This window comes from Delphinapterus leucas, chromosome 14, assembly GCF_059928025.1.
Source record: "Delphinapterus leucas isolate spDelLeu-1000000601 "Yukka" chromosome 14, BTC_Dleu_Yukka2, whole genome shotgun sequence".
NCBI classification, from domain to species: domain Eukaryota; kingdom Metazoa; phylum Chordata; class Mammalia; order Artiodactyla; family Monodontidae; genus Delphinapterus; species Delphinapterus leucas.
The window spans coordinates 32,294,858-32,310,557 of record NC_143142.1 but is presented as its reverse complement, the minus strand read 5'-3'; the positions used below and the strand labels follow the sequence as shown (position 1 = coordinate 32,310,557).

General features: G+C 43.9%; 1 protein-coding gene across 1 annotated transcript in view; it reads right to left on the bottom strand.

The window, feature by feature from the left end:
- The window catches only part of L3MBTL4 (L3MBTL histone methyl-lysine binding protein 4), a 303,558-nt gene extending 289,139 nt beyond the window's left edge, over positions 1-14,419 (bottom strand). The window contains exons 1-2 of the mRNA XM_089894942.1: positions 14,002-14,419; positions 13,552-13,654 (exon numbers count right to left, since the gene is read on the bottom strand). Coding sequence (XP_089751068.1) covers positions 13,552-13,623 — 72 coding nt within the window. The 5' untranslated portion in view covers positions 13,624-13,654; positions 14,002-14,419. The remainder of the gene's footprint in view (positions 1-13,551; positions 13,655-14,001) is intronic.
- Positions 14,420-15,700: the final 1,281 nt, after the last annotated feature.

Sequence of the window (15,700 nt, the reverse complement as noted above, 5' to 3'; positions counted from 1 at the left end):
GGGGGGTGTGCCACACCACCACCCATTCGGACGTGGGAGGAACCCTTTGTTATTGTCTTAATTCTCTGTTGGCTCAAATATGACAGAAAGGAAGGTTCAAAGGCAGGCCGAGGGAAGAAGGGCGTCCCCTGCCCCCGCCAAGCCCTCCATCCTCCCCCGGCTTGCAGCCTGCTGGCACCTGCTACAGCTTATGAGGCTCAGTTAAGGTCCAAGTTTAGCCCAACCAACCCTCACAGAATGGACAAATGCCTTCAGAGATCCCTGCGAAGAAACCACAAACACAAGCGACCCTGAGAAGGCAGAGCTTCTGTCCACGGAGCCAGCAGTGCATCAGGCCAGGCTCACAGCAACTCCTGGAGGAAAGTCGACCATTTAGCCAAGACTAAGAGAATCACTTCTTTTTTCAAAGATACTCCAAGAGCATTTGTCCAGATATGTGTCTTACTTACATAGTTTTGTGGCCATAAAAAAATGTATGCCCCCTATAAAAAAAACTCATAATAATTTTACACTTAAAAGTTGAGGGACAGAGTTTCCCAATTTTAAGATCTTTCAAATTAAGAGTTTCAACGGGCTTTCAACTCACTTATGGAAGTATAAATATGCACTACTTTTTTTTTTTTTGCAGTACGCGGGCCTCTCACTGTTGTGGCCTCTCCTGTTGCGGAGCACAGGCTCCGGATGCGCAGGCCCAGCGGTCATGGCTCACGGGCCCAGCCGCTCCGCGGCACGTGGGATCTTCCCGGACCGGGTCACGAACCCGTGTGCCCTGAATCGGCAGGTGGACTCTCAACCACTGCACCACCAGGGAAGCCCAATACTTTTGAATAGTTTCCAAGACAAACTGATTGTCATCCAAGAAGATGAAAATGAGCAGCTGAATTACACAAAACCTTTGCATAATTGATGGATGATGCTGATAAAAAAGTATCAGGATTTAGTAAGTTTGGTCAACAATCATTTCCTACAGTTTATCCTGTAATTTTGGGGACATATCTTTTATTTTTTCATTCTTTTACATTTTATTCTTTATTTTTTAACATCTTTATTGGAGTATAATTGCTTTACAATGGTGTGCTAGTTGCTGCTGTACAACAAAGTGAATCAGCTATATGTATACATCTATCCCCATATCCCCTCCCTCTTGCGTCTCCCTCCCACCCTCCCTATCCCACCTCTCTAGGTGGTCACAAAGCGCCAAGCTGATCTCCCTGTGTTATATGGCTGCTTCCCACTAGCTACCTATTTTACATTTGGTAGTGTATATATGTCCATGCCACTCTCTCACTTTGTCCCAGCTTACCCTTCCCCCTCCCCGTGGCTTCAAGTCCATTCTCTACGTCTGCGTCTTTATTCCTGTCCTGCCCCTAGGTTCATCAGAACCAGTTTTTCTTTTTAGATTCCATATATGTGTTAGCATACAGTATTTGTTTTTCTCTTTCTGACTTACTTCACTCTGTACAACAGACTCTAGGTCCATCCACCTCACTACAAATAACTCAGTTTCGTTTCTTTTTATGGCTGAGTAATATTCCATTGTATATATGTGCCACATCTTCTTTATCCATTCCTCTGTCAATGGACACTTAGGTTGCTTCCGTGTCCTGGCTATTGTACATAGTGCTGCAATGAACATTGTGAGACATGACTCTTTTCGAATCATGGTTTTCTCAGGGTACATGCCCAGTAGTGGGACTGCTGGGTCGTATGGTAGTTCTATTGTTAGTTTTTTAAGGAACCTCCATACTGTCTTCCATAGTGGCTGTATCAATTTACATTCCCACCAACAGTGCAAGACAGTTCCCTTTTTCTCCACACCCTCTCCAGCATTTATTGTTTGTAGACATTTTTATCATTTTAAGCCAGGCCTAGGGTGACTGACTGTCCCAGTTTGCCTGGGACTGATCCGGTCACAGCACTGAAGTCCCATAACTGGAGGACCCTTCAGTCCTAGACAAACCAAGAGGGTTGGTCATCTAAGCTATGACAGCCATTAAAACTAAACCTAAAAAGTAGACTTCAGATAACAGGAACACAAGGCTTTAAAACAAGGTTTCAAAAAATTAATATTTTAATGAGAGCAAACTAGTTTTTAACTGTTAATCACTACTAATTTCATTTTTATATTGTACTTTTTGTTTCTTTTTTAGTCTATGGCTTTAAGGTAAAAAATACAATTTGTATAGTAGTAAATCATATAATTTTCCAATAAACAAATAATACATATATATCCAGATACGTGACTGAAGTTTCTTTATTGATGAGGTGAACAAACCAACAAGTCTGAAGATGACTGCGTCAGGCTGCCATTTGTTTATATAGTCATATAGAATTGATTATGATAGATTCCTTGAGATGCCTTAGTTTATACGTATAATTAATTTTATTTTTTGAGTTCACATTGTTCAAGGTAAAAATAAATAGAGAAACAATTAATACAGTGTAAACTCCCTTCCCACCCCGACCCATTCTCCCCCATCTGGCCTAAGTATAGTACCCCCACCCAGAAATCTTCGTTACTAGATTCTGAAATATCCTTGCAAAGTTTCCTTTATAAAAAAAGAGAATATATTTTCTTATTTTCTTGTTCTTGTGCACAAAGATAGCACTGTTTTCTACCTTTCTTTTCACTTAAAATACCCTGGAGGTCTTTATCAGGTTGTAAGAGCACGCTCCTTCTTTTTGCAGTTACCTGAGTGGATACCTCATGATTTATTTAACTGATTCCATGTTTATGGATGTCCAGGTTGTCTCAAATCTTTTTTCCAATCACATAACACTGTGGTGGAAAACCAGTACACAGAGCGTTTTGCATATGTGCCCGGATATATACAGAATGACTTCCCAGAAGTGGACCAGCCGGGTCAAACCAGACTTGTGTTTTCCTGCCAGGTCTGGCGCCCAGCAAGCCCCACTCAACAGCCCCACAGCCTCGGATCAGGCCCGTCTTCCCAGAGCCTTGCCCACAGGGTGTGATAGCAAAGTTCTGCATTTTTGCCAAGGTGATGATGAAAAAAAATAATATCTCGCTATCGTTTTATTTGCATTTGTTCCATTATGAAGAAGCTGAAGACTGTATATTTAAAAGCCATTGTATTTCCTTTTCTGTGAAATATCTCTTTACATCTGTGGCCCATTTTTTTCTGTTGGAATGACTACTCATCTTTTGGTCTGGATAAATTAGGAAGATTAGTCCTTTGTCTACAATATGAGAGGCATTATTTATTTTTTCCTGGTTAGTCATTTCTCTTTTTCACTTCTTTCTTACAGTACTTTTAATATGCAAGGATTTTTGTTGTTTATTTTGAGAAATAAAATTATCAAACTTTTCTTTTATGGCTGCTATTGTTGAGATCCTTCTCTACTCCCACGTCATAAAAACCTTCTTCTTTGTGTATGTCTTTTACACTTATGGTTTATTTCTTACACTTAAATCTTTGACAAATTTGAATTTGTGCCGGGACATGGTGTGAAGTTGAGACATACTATTCTTACCCAGGTGGCTTGTCACCTGTCCCAAGACGACTTATGGGATGGTCCCCCTCCTCCCATCAGTCTAAGACCTGTGTCCTATACACTAAACCCCCAGGTGCATTTGCCTCTTCTGTTTCTTTAGTTTAGCTGTCTATCCAAGTACCAGAGCCACGATGCTTTACTTATTACAGCCTGATGTTTTGATATGCTTCCTGGGCTACTTTGTGTTTTAACCACAGTAAGAGGTCCTGTTCTGTACAAGTCTTAAGAGTCAGACAGCTGAGGGTTTACACCCCTGCTTCCCCCCTCACCAGCTGTGTGACCCTGGGCAAGTGATTTAACCTCTCTGAGTTTTGGTTTCCTAAATTGTGACTTGGAGGTAATGATATCTTGTTGACTGAATTGTTTTGAGGATTAGAGACACACGGGTAGAGCCACATGCCACATGCAGACTCTCAGTTAATGGCAGTTATCTATAGGTGTTTTGCCAGATTTCAAAATGTCAAGAGTGTATCAAGACTTAATCAAAATTAAGTTATCTTCTATTTGTTTTCTAACTGAAAAAGTGTATCTTGGATGAACAAGATCTCGGATGGAAGAAGAATCCTGAGGGAGGAGTAAAGAGGAATCTTAAAACCCTGAGTTAATTACTTATTTAAAGAATATTTATTGGGCAATTAATGTGCCAGGAACAGTGCTGGGTTTTAGGGAACAAATGGAATGCAATGTCCAGGGTTTGTGCACCAGCTGCCCTTCACTGGTCAGGTGTCTGCCGGCTGTTCTTGGCGGATGGAGGACAAAGTGAAGGTTGGGTGTCCCCGCCGTCCCCTCCTCCCCATCCCACTGTGCAGGGCCCGTCCTCCACACAGCTCGCTTGCACCGGCCTCCACCCCTGCACAGCCATCACCCTGCTCTCCAGGGCTTCCACCCCGCCCCCCGCCTGCCTCGCTCAGCCCCTGGCATCCAGGTCACTTAGTCTCACACACGACGACCAATGGACCCACGTCTCCCTCCATCAAGTTACAGACGTGCAGATCCCAGGTCCACTGTACGGCTTCATCTGGATGCCCTACAGGCTCCTGAAACTCAGCCAGCACAAAATTAGTTCCTCATCTTCACTGTAATGCTCTTGCATCCCCTGTTCAGAGTCCCCAGAACTCACTCTGCGGCTTCTGGGACCCACGCCTCGGTCACGCTGTCCGTCCCGCTCTCCCTCCCAGCCCCAGGGAAATCACCTCACGGTGGGCAGGATCCCCAGATGACCCCAAGGAGCCACCCCCAAGTCCCCTCCTCGTCACTTGCTTCTAGACCACAGAAAATGGCAGAGGTGATGGGATGGTCACCCCCTCGATTGCATTACAACGTATGACTCCCCTCGGCTGAATGGAGGAGAGTCTCCGGCTGGCCTGAATAAAGCAGGCTGCCTTGTTGTGAGAGGACCACATGGCAAGGAACTGTGGGTCTCCCCGGAGCTGAGGCTGGCCTCTGCGTGATGGTCGGCAAGAAGGCAGGAACCTCAGTCCTACAACTACAAGGAACTGAATTTTGCCGACAACCATCTGAGCTCGGAAGAGGCCACAGAGCTCCAAAAGGAACTCAGTCCAACCGTTTGATTTTACCCTTTGAGCCCCTGAGCAGAGAACCTATTTAAGCCATGCCTGGACATCTGACCTACAGGCAGTGTGAGGTAACAGTCAATGTGTTGTAATAAGCCACTAAGCTTGTGGTGATTTGTTATTGTCAATAGAAAGCTAACATGTGCCTATTTCTCCCCCGGGAAGCTTTCTCTGATCCTGCTTCCTCTTCTCTGCTTCCCACCTCACCCATGCTAAGTCAGGTAACCTTCTGAAGCTTGGAAAGATCCTGTATAAATCTCTAATACTGGGCCTACCACACTGCACGGCCAGCTTCTCTCTCACTGATCTCATCTGCTTTGCTGAGCTTACTGAAGGCAGACAGGGTCTTAACCATCTTTCCTCCCCAGAGCATAGCCTGGCCCCTCGTCCCGCTTAACAAATACTTGCTGACTGAAGGCATGAATGCAAGGCTCAAGAATGGGACTTTTGTGCCTAGCAGACTTCACGTCCAAAGTTATCATGGATATCTCTGTGCAAGTAATACAGTTGCATCCTTTCAAAACGTACTACAACCCAGTGCTCCTCAAACTTTAACATGCATGTGAATCATCTGGGAAGCCTGTTAAAATGCACATCTGGATTCCGTGGGTCTGGGGAGGGCCTAAGAGCACGAGTTTCCAACAAGCCCCCAGCTGATGCCGCTGCTGAAGGTCTGTGGACCACACAAGGCGCTGCAAGTCCACGGTCACAGGGCAGGGGAGACGGGGAGGCAGTAACCCAATCCTATCTACCTCTGCTCCACTGCATGTGAGATGATGAACTGAATCAGGTCTAATTTTCCACGGCAGCTCTTCACCCCAGCTCCATCCCTCTTTACCCACTCAATGCACAGGAAATTTATGTAATTCAAAACAAGGCAGGTCTCTTCTCATAAATGTTCTACTGCAAAACTGAAATGGTAACAAGAAACAGGGTTGGCTATGTGAGCACAACAGCTACTGAAGCATTTCTATAATCACTGTATCATTCAAATATAAAAAGAAATATACAATATGCTGTCTGTCAGTGGATTAGAATGTTTGGTTCACACTTCTTTATTTGCCACTGAAATTCTACCTAGATAGAAAAGACATATTCCTCACAAAAATAACATTACCTTTCGCTTCAAAGTTAAATTACTCAAGCTCCTGATGTCCATATGTTTTTTAAGATGGAGTAAGGTTATAGATAGGTAGACATACACATGAAAGATCATGATTTTGTATTACAGAATAAATTTACATTTCTCTTACGATATACTGACCTCATTTTTAGGACATTTTTTTTGCAAACAAAAAATGATTTAATATCATATAATAGGGCAGAAAAAAATGCTGAATTGGGGGTCAGGTAACCTAAGGCCAAATCCCAACCCCACCTAGTTACCCAAAGAGCTAGGTAACTGGGAACAAATGACACGTATTCTCTGGACCTGATTTCTTTTGTCTGTAAAATAAAGGGATTGGACTAAATGTTCTCCAAAGCTCCTGCTAGCTTTAACATTCTTTGAGTCTGTCTGGGTTAATTAATTATTTCCTAAAGGTAGTAAATCCACACTGCTATTAATGAATAGAGTTAATCTTTTTAAAAAAGGAAAAATGAGCACTTTTCCTTATCCTTTCAAACAGAACACTTCAGGAAATCAGGATGAATTGAGAAAAACAAAACCATTACTATGCCTTCTCAGGTTTCAAACTTTAGTTCTGAAAACTGAAAATAAAGCTCTAAGAAAAAAAAAGAACACTGCTCTGAAAAAGGGGAGATAATAGTTTAAGGAACATAAAGTAAGTCTTTGCTGTGGTACATTTCCATTAGCCAACTCAAATCCATCGTTCTGGAAGAGAGGATTATGAGCTGGGAAAATAACCAAAAAGGCTTGACATTCTGTTCCTTCCTGATGGCCCTGGATGCGTCATATACTTTTACTACACGTTACAGTCATGTTTTCTAATTAATCAGTGCCTACTGTTCCAGGTCTGAGAATTGCAATCAAGGAAGCAAAGCAAAAGGGTTTTAACCCACTGATTTGTGTTTGGCAACTTCAGGTCGTCACCGTGGAACCATCAGATGACACCCCTTCCTTTCGCGCACTGTCAGGTCCTTGAGCACAGGACGTTCAAGCATCCTGCCGCTCCTCTTCCACAAGAATGAAGGGTGATACCTACTGGTTTCCGGAACTATAGAAAACACTAAAATCTTATACAGTATCTCCAGTAATAAACTACTATTTGAATTTCACCTGCTGTGGTCAAGTCTACTTTTCAAAATTCTCTTTTGCTCTGATCCCATGTGGGACGCAAACTGAAGATAACTGAAATTAACCTTTCAGATAAAAATACAGGACAGGATGGTTTCCCATTGCTCTACTGGAATTGTGATGCAGACACAGAGGCAAATGCCCTCATCTTGTTCAAATACCCCGAATGGAATCTCTCTTTCATAATTGTATTCATCACGATTTTTATTTTCTGTATTTTGTGACTGACATTTGGGGGCCTTGTGGACCGGGGAGGGACTGTCCCTCTCAGTGTGCGCCAATTCCTGGAGACAGCAAACAACTAGCCTGGGGTCATGCCTCCTGAGTCCACAGCCCACTCCCCTTTCCTTACCAGCTCCTGCAGTCTGGGACACTATCCACTTGCCCTAAACCAACCCTGGGCCAGGAACAAGACGATCAGAGACAGCCCAGTAGCCAGAGACCACCGAAATTATCCAAACTAGCCAATCCTGAACCTGCTTAGCCTGCTCACCTTGCCTCCCCCATTCATTTCCGAGAAAACCAAAATAAAGGCTCCTGCCCCTGTTTTCCCCTCACCCCTGCTGCCCCCCGACCGACTCTGGTGCTTCCCCACAGGGCCCTGTCTGGCGTGATGTGCCCCCACCTCTTCTCGATCCGTTTACCTGGCTAAACGTGAACAAAAACAAAAACTCAGGTATATTTTCAAACAGTATTTGTTAAGACTTATACCCCAAAAAAGGGAAAAACATCTAAATAACACCTTTATTAACATCTCCTTTCTGCAGTTCCTCCACATATAAATGGATTCTACTCGCTGATACAAGCTGCTATCAGTTGTGCGTGGGGCAACAAAAGGATTTAAAAAGTCAGATACTACTGAAAAAATAAGACAATGAAATAATCCTACCCTAAACATTTTTTCTATGTCTACTTAAGGATATTATAAAAAAAGACTGCCCTGCACTCCGCCCCAGCTGCAGCCAACCCGGGCTCCCTCCTGTCGGTATGTCAAGTCCAGTGGCCCCAACATCAAGACCGTCTGAACTTGACCACCCACATGCACCCCACTCACCTTACTATCTCACTGTGTACCAAAACTTAGACTTATTGAAATTAAAAGGCCCTTAAAAATCTTCTAATGCAAGACTTTTGTTCTAGAGACAAAGAAACTGAGCGTCAGCCTGGCGAAGGGCTTGTCCTTGGTCACAGAGCTACTTACCACCACAGCCAAAGACCGAAATCCAAATACCCTGACTCGCCATCCCAGCACTCACCCTACAAAACTGCTCAGTCAGAAAAGTCATTACAGCCACTATAATCCCGCCAGATGTCACACAGGTCGTCGTATCTGCTTCCAGCCCCCTACCCAGGCTCCTGCTGCTTCCTTGGTCAGACAGTCCCTGCTATGACCCTTCAACTTCCTTCTCTCTCAAGGTTAGCTGCCTACAGAACACCCAGGTTTTAAGTAAATAATTTGTATTCCCTCATTTTGCATTTTGCCAGGTTGTATTTAAGAGCCATGTGTTATAACAGCGTTACACGTGCATTAGATATTTTTATTTTTAAATAAACTAAATAAAGCATTAAAGATGGACATCTTAGATATTCTTCATCCTTCAAGGTCCCACTCTGCCCCCAGTGATCCCACCTTTCTCTGAAGGCTACATGAACCTTAGATCTTAGTCACACTGCATTACTCGGCCTAAGTTAGTTCTCTTTTATTCAGCAATACTCTAAGATGCTTAAGAATAAATAATGCCTCATGTTCCTACTTCTCAAAGTTCATAACTCATGAATTAGGTACAGGTTCACAGATTTTTAAGAGCTGCAGAGGGAGAGGAAGAATGGGCACTAACATTTATTCAGCTTCAGGTATTTTATATACACAACTAGACAACATGTACTTTATTCATGTATAATCAAACAAAATCTCCTTTTTTCATCTGAGAAAATTTTTATGAAGGGAATTTGAAACTGTACAGCCTACATATGGTTTGGGGTTTTATCCCCAGAACATCCACGTACACACCAAACATCCATGAAACCACGCTGAAAACAATGCTTCGCTTCCCCAGTTACCATGTGGCCACACTTTGCCAGCAGTCCTAGGGGTGGGGGGTGGCCAAGGCTACCAAGGCACCCGCGTGACACTCATCTCTGTGTGGGATGTTGTGAAAAGCATGATGTGAGAAGGAGTCCCAGGGGCAGTGGAAGCCCTCTCTTCAAGTCTGCGGCAGCACCACCTGCCAGACCAGCAGGCAAGTCATCCACACGGCAGAACTGAGCACACGGGACGTAAGACGTGAGATGAAGCCTAAGGAGAGGAGGCACCGTCACGGGTGGTGTCAGAGTGTAACCTGGGACGCCCTCTTTGCAGGACGACGTGAAAGGCGAATCAAAAGTTTATAGGCACGAACTTTTTAGGACAAGATTCTACTGGTGAGATTTTGCCTGTGAGTCAATTGCAAAAGTATACCAAGATATATGAATAAGAACACTGGATGTAACTTGGTGTGTAAAGACAAAAAATAAAAATCACCTAAATGTTTACAGCAGGGCACTGTTTCAATAAGTTATGGTACATTCACAGAGTGGAATACTATGCGCCACTGAAAACAATGAGAAGATTTGTATCTCCAAGATATACATGCTTAAGTGCAAAAATGCGAAGTACAGAACGATAGCCAGAGTGTAAGCCCATCTGGGCTATGTATATGTATGTATTATGTATATATGTGTACATGCATAAAGGATTTGGGTTTCTTAGCTTTCCTTTTTGTTTTTTTGTTTTGTTTGTTGATCCCTATATAGATACACAAGAAAGTGTAAACAGTGGTCACACCTTTATGAAAAGACTGGGGTAGCTTAGCAGGTGTGGGGAGAATTTACTCAGTAAAGAATTTACTTCTTATTTCAATACCCGTCTGTCCTATGTGGTCTTTTTTAACCATGTGTCTGCATACTGAAAAATATAAATAAATATTTTGAAATTCTACATGGAAATATTAGTCTAGGAAGACATTCATTGACAGATATTAATATCAGCATCTAAAAATTATCACATCTCCTGACATTACTGTCTCAAAAACAGCTGTTTAGAAAGCACCCAACTGTCATTAGTTTGATGTTTTATGTTCTTAACCTGCCAATGCTATTTTGCTTGGCTGGCTGGAAATGTCACTTTAAAACAAGAAGGGTAACATAGAAAGTAAAGGATGTTATTGATATTTCAAGCAAAATTCAAACATGATTTCAGTGACTGAACCCCTTTCCCTCCACGGTGAATGCAGCCACAGATGTGACCCTGCTTTGTGAATTAAACCATTCAACTTAACGAATGAAAATGGACACTGGCAATGAGCCCCAAACGGACATGGCAACGTGGAATTCACCCCAAATGCACATCTTTCCCCTGATCTTCTGTGAATATCCTTTAAAATAATTTTATGTTCTAAACACCTCAGACCTCAGATGAGTAATATGGCCCTCGGAAATATCATTTTCTTACTATTGATCAAAGAAGTCCATTTGCATGGAGATGTTATTAAACACCAGGAACATCATTCAACAGATATTTTCGGAAATCCAGCTATGCAAGGCACCAAGCTCAAACAGCACCTGAGTAGTAAGTGCTGAGCACCCCTGGGGTTCACAAAACCAAAAACCCCAGTGCGGGATGGAAATAATGGTAAAAGCACCAGCATTAAATTGGAAACCAAGTTGGGCTTTAGGAGAAAACTGGGATTTGTGCCAATACAGTTGAGATAGCAGGTTAAATATTCATGTTGAAGGGCAAGGTAACAAGAACTAAGACGGGGCAGTAACAATTTTAGCAGCTTAAAGGGAAATGATACTGAGAAAAAGTAGAAAATATATTTAGATAGGAGAAGTGGTCTCAAATTTTACACTAAAATATTTTTAAAATATGCAGCAGACAATATTGATTAGCTCTAGCACTATTAGCAGGTAAGATGTGTCCAACTTTTTCCCTGGGACAATGCTTCTCAAATATGGCCATGTATCAGAACTGCCTGGAGGGCTTGGTAAAATACAGACCACTGAACCCCCCCCCCCCCAGAGCATCTGGTCAGCAGGTCTACAGTGGGACCAAAGAAGCCACATTTCTAACAAACTCCCAGGCAATGCTGACACTGCTGGTCCAGAGACCACAGCAGGAGAACCACTGTCCAAGAATAACTTTAAACACATCAAGTACCCTATTCTCCTCAGAAGACATGACGCAGCAAACCTAAAATGCTGAGAAGAACAGCATCCTCACATAACTCAGGACAGGTGCAGGCCTTCCCAAGTCTGATCCAAGCAACCTCGGAGACAGCTAGTTCTCTGGGATACACTCAGACCACTCGGCGCTCACGGTACCGGTCCCGTCTGGACCTCAAGGGGAACAGGACCTCAGCCCCCACGTTAACCACTCCCCTTCCCAGTGGCGCTGAGGCTGAGGAAACAGCTCTCTAGCTTGACGCGGGCCTATATGTAACATCTCAAAACCAACCTCAGACCAGATCATCGCTGGACACTTCTCAGTTAATGCCTGGAGGTCATGGAGTCACACCAACCTGGCATCGAACCAAAGAATGTAAGTATGACACTGTGTCACTTCACCACTGCATAATGTGTAAATGCACAACTACAACCCACATGAAGACACCAAAACCCACACCCAAATAAATGACGAGAGCCCCTGAGAATGCTCTAATGGCCTACCATCCCCAAAACCATCACCACAGAGGAGGTCTCCTGGTCACTTCTGCCCACCCTGACATTTGTAGGAGTACAAGAAGTTGTCATAAGGAAACAGCACAGAAAACTAGAGGCATGATGCAATGTATGCCCTCTAGTTGTCAAGATGTTACTGTGACATATTTTTCAGACGTAATTAACATTTAAACAGTAGAATCTGAGAAAAGCAGGTTACACTCCACGGTGAGGTGGACCTCATCCAATCAGCTGAAGGCCCTACAGGAAAAAAGACTGACCTTCCCCTGAAGAACAGGGAATCTGCCTCCAGACGGCCTTTGGACTCAAGACTGTAACATCGGGATTCCCTGGTGGCGGTTGAGAGTCCGCCTGCCGATGCAGGGGACACGGGTTCGTGCCCCGGTCCGGGAAGATCCCACGTGCCGTGGAACGGCTGGGCCCGTGAGCCATGGCCGCTGAGCCTGTGCGTCTGGAGCCTGTGCTCCGCAGCGGGAGAGGCCACAACAGTGAGAGGCCCGCGTACCGCAAAAAAAAAAAAAAAAGACTGTAACATCAACTCTTTTCTGCGTCTCCAGACTGCCACTAGTCAGTCCCCATCACTGCATGAGTCAATTCCTTAAAATAGGGCTTCCCTGGTGGCACAGTGGTTGAGAGTCAGCCTGCCAGTGCAGGGGACATGGTTCGAGCCCTGTTCCTGGGGGATCCCACATGCCGCAGAGCAACTAAGCCTGTGAGCCACAACTACTGAGCCCACGCGCCACATCTACTGAAGCCCGTGCGCTCTAGAGCCCGTGCTCTGCAACAAGTGAAGCCACCGCAATGAGAAGCCCACGCACCGCAACAAGGAGTGGCCCCTGGTCGCCGCAGCTAGAGAAAGCCCGTGCGCAGCAACAAAGACCCAACATGACCAAAAATAATAAATAAATCAAAATAAATAAATTTATCTTAAAAAATTCCTTAAAATACGTCTCTCTCTACAAATATACATATAATTCATCATTATCAAGTAGGGACAGAGATTGTGACAGGGCTGTCAATTACTCTTATTGGTTCTGATCCTCTGGAGAGCCCTGACAAACACAACCCCTACAGTTAGTTCACAAACTCTGTCCCTTACTTGATAATCATCAATTACCTCCATCTTTTTAAAAGAAAAGGCCTCCTTTCACCTTTAATATGAAGATTATCATTTTTTTCGGCTGCACGGCGTGACTTATGGGATCTTAGTTCCCCGGCCAGGGATTGAACCCGGGCCCTCGGCAGTGAAAGCACCAAGTCCTAACCACTGGACCGCCAGGGAATTCCCAAGATTACCTTCTAAAATGTACCAGAGTCAATGACACATATATTCCATACCACTCTACATAAAACTCAACCAGAAGCAACCGGTTTCGAGTGACTGAAAAAAACACCTCTGCTGTCACTGTACCAGATGTACAATTACACTGCGAATTCCCACAATGAGCACAAACTACAGGAAGGGTCCAGGAACTGACAACTTACCAAGCATCCATCCTGATTCAAACGCTCCTTGGAATCCATACTGAGCTTCCTCTTCCTGTTGGGCTGTTTCATTGCCACTTCAGCACTCCTTAGCAGTGTTTTTCTGCAAAATAGTGCCACAGAAAGAGTGATGGGGTTTTTTTCTCCTTTAGAATTACAAGAACAAACAAACAAAAATAACCATGCTTTCAATTATACCTCTTATAATTGGTTGCCATCAATACCCTGATAAATAAGCTGACACAAAAATTTCACTGTTGATTTTATAGCCCCTAGTACAATACTAAATTAATGGGGGAAAGAGGTAAGTTTTCCACCTCATCTAGAATACATGTCACAAAAAATAGATATTATTCCTTTGGTCCTCCCTCTCACGAAATTTTGGTTTTGCTTAGCTGAACTAACCAGTTAGGATTCGCTGCAATTTTCCTATACAGCTTCTATACTCACATGGTCTGAGTCTCCACAAGTGTCAAGGCAGAGGTGTTCTAGGTATGAGGTCCTAGTCACACAAGGCATAGCAGGGCAATCTGCAACAGAGAAGAAAACTTTTCACCAATCCAATTTATCATGACCATCCTTTGGTACATTAGTAAGTAGCAGGCATTCTTTAATAAGTTACTTGGAATTAGTTTTTTTGATAGAGCGATTAACCACACTGGAGAACCAACCACTAGTATTATATAAGTCCCACTGGAGTTATAATTCAGAAGGTCATTCCCTTTGAATAATTTTAACTACAATTTACCTGTAAGTTTTTAAAATTTCAATGGACTCAAATCACCTGTACTCCCCAGTGTTTTAGAATCATATATCCAACTTCCTACTTGATATGTCCCCCTGTACAGTGACCTTAAAAACTACAAACTGAGCACATTCACCACTGAGCATGTCACTGCCCCTCTCACGGCCACCCAGTTCCACTTGCTCTCCATATTTGCACTGTTGATGCAAGTGGCCACATCCACCCCTTACAGTTGCTCAGACTGTGCACTGCACAAGAGCACCGAGCCAAGGGGCCAGTGGAAGCTGAAACCCACCCTGGGCTCTGCACACACGCCATTCCTCCTGCCACAGGCTTTCCATCCGCCAGGAAGAAAATGTACCTTTTTCTAATTCAAACAAAGAGACCCCTTTTGGGCTAATGGCAGGCCTGACATTGCCAGAGATGGAGGAGCCGTTGCCATTGCTTCAGCCTTTCCATCCCAGCCCACACTCTCACCAGCTTTGGTGGGTGTTTAATCTACTCAGAGTGTCTGGAATCCATCTTCCCCCTCCACTCCTAACTCTGACCCCCTATGGTCTCGTGCCCCACGACGTCCGCTGGAGCATGATGTGCCCGTGGCTTCGCAGCCCCACACTTTTGCTGGTCCCTCAACCTCAGAACCGCCCCTCCTTTGTCAACCTCTCTAACTCTCACTCATGCTGCACGACTCCACTGAAAAGACTTCCCATCCCTGAGAAAAGCCTTCCTCGCTCACCTCCTGCCTCCGACGGACCAGGTGCGTCTCTCCTCACATGCAGCATACCTGTCCTTGCCTCTGCCACAGTATTCAACACTTAACATGTCATGTTTTTCATTTTCAGATGTGTCTCCCCTTTTGAGGCTATAAGCATCCTGAAGACCAGGTCTGTGGATGCCTGATCTCTACTTTCCACTCTCCACGGTGCCACCTCCCAGCAGACTCTCAACATGCCCTGAACTGCATACGCACATCTCTGAATCACAGAGAAGCCTTGAGTCCAGTGGATATTAGTTCTCGACCCATACGATACCCCTGTTAGAATGCTGTATGACTGGAGCAAGCATGTTCTCAAACTCTGTAACTCCCTTCTCTTTCTCCTCCATATACAAAAAAAAAAAAAAAAAAAAACACAAACAAACAAAAAACACTTCCGCACATCCGTTTGCTTTTAGTCAGATAATATTCATGTCCTTAAGACAGGCATTTTCCTGCTAAATTCAATAACACTGCATTCATTTTGTAGGATGTAAATACAATTTATCACGCCTAGCTCCGGGTAATACTCCGAAGGTCTATGCAAATGAACAGTTTAGACTTGATGCCTGTAGCAAAGTATTCCTGCACAAGACAAGCACGACCAAGGCTGGCTTGCACATGACTAATAATACCCCTAATGGCAATAA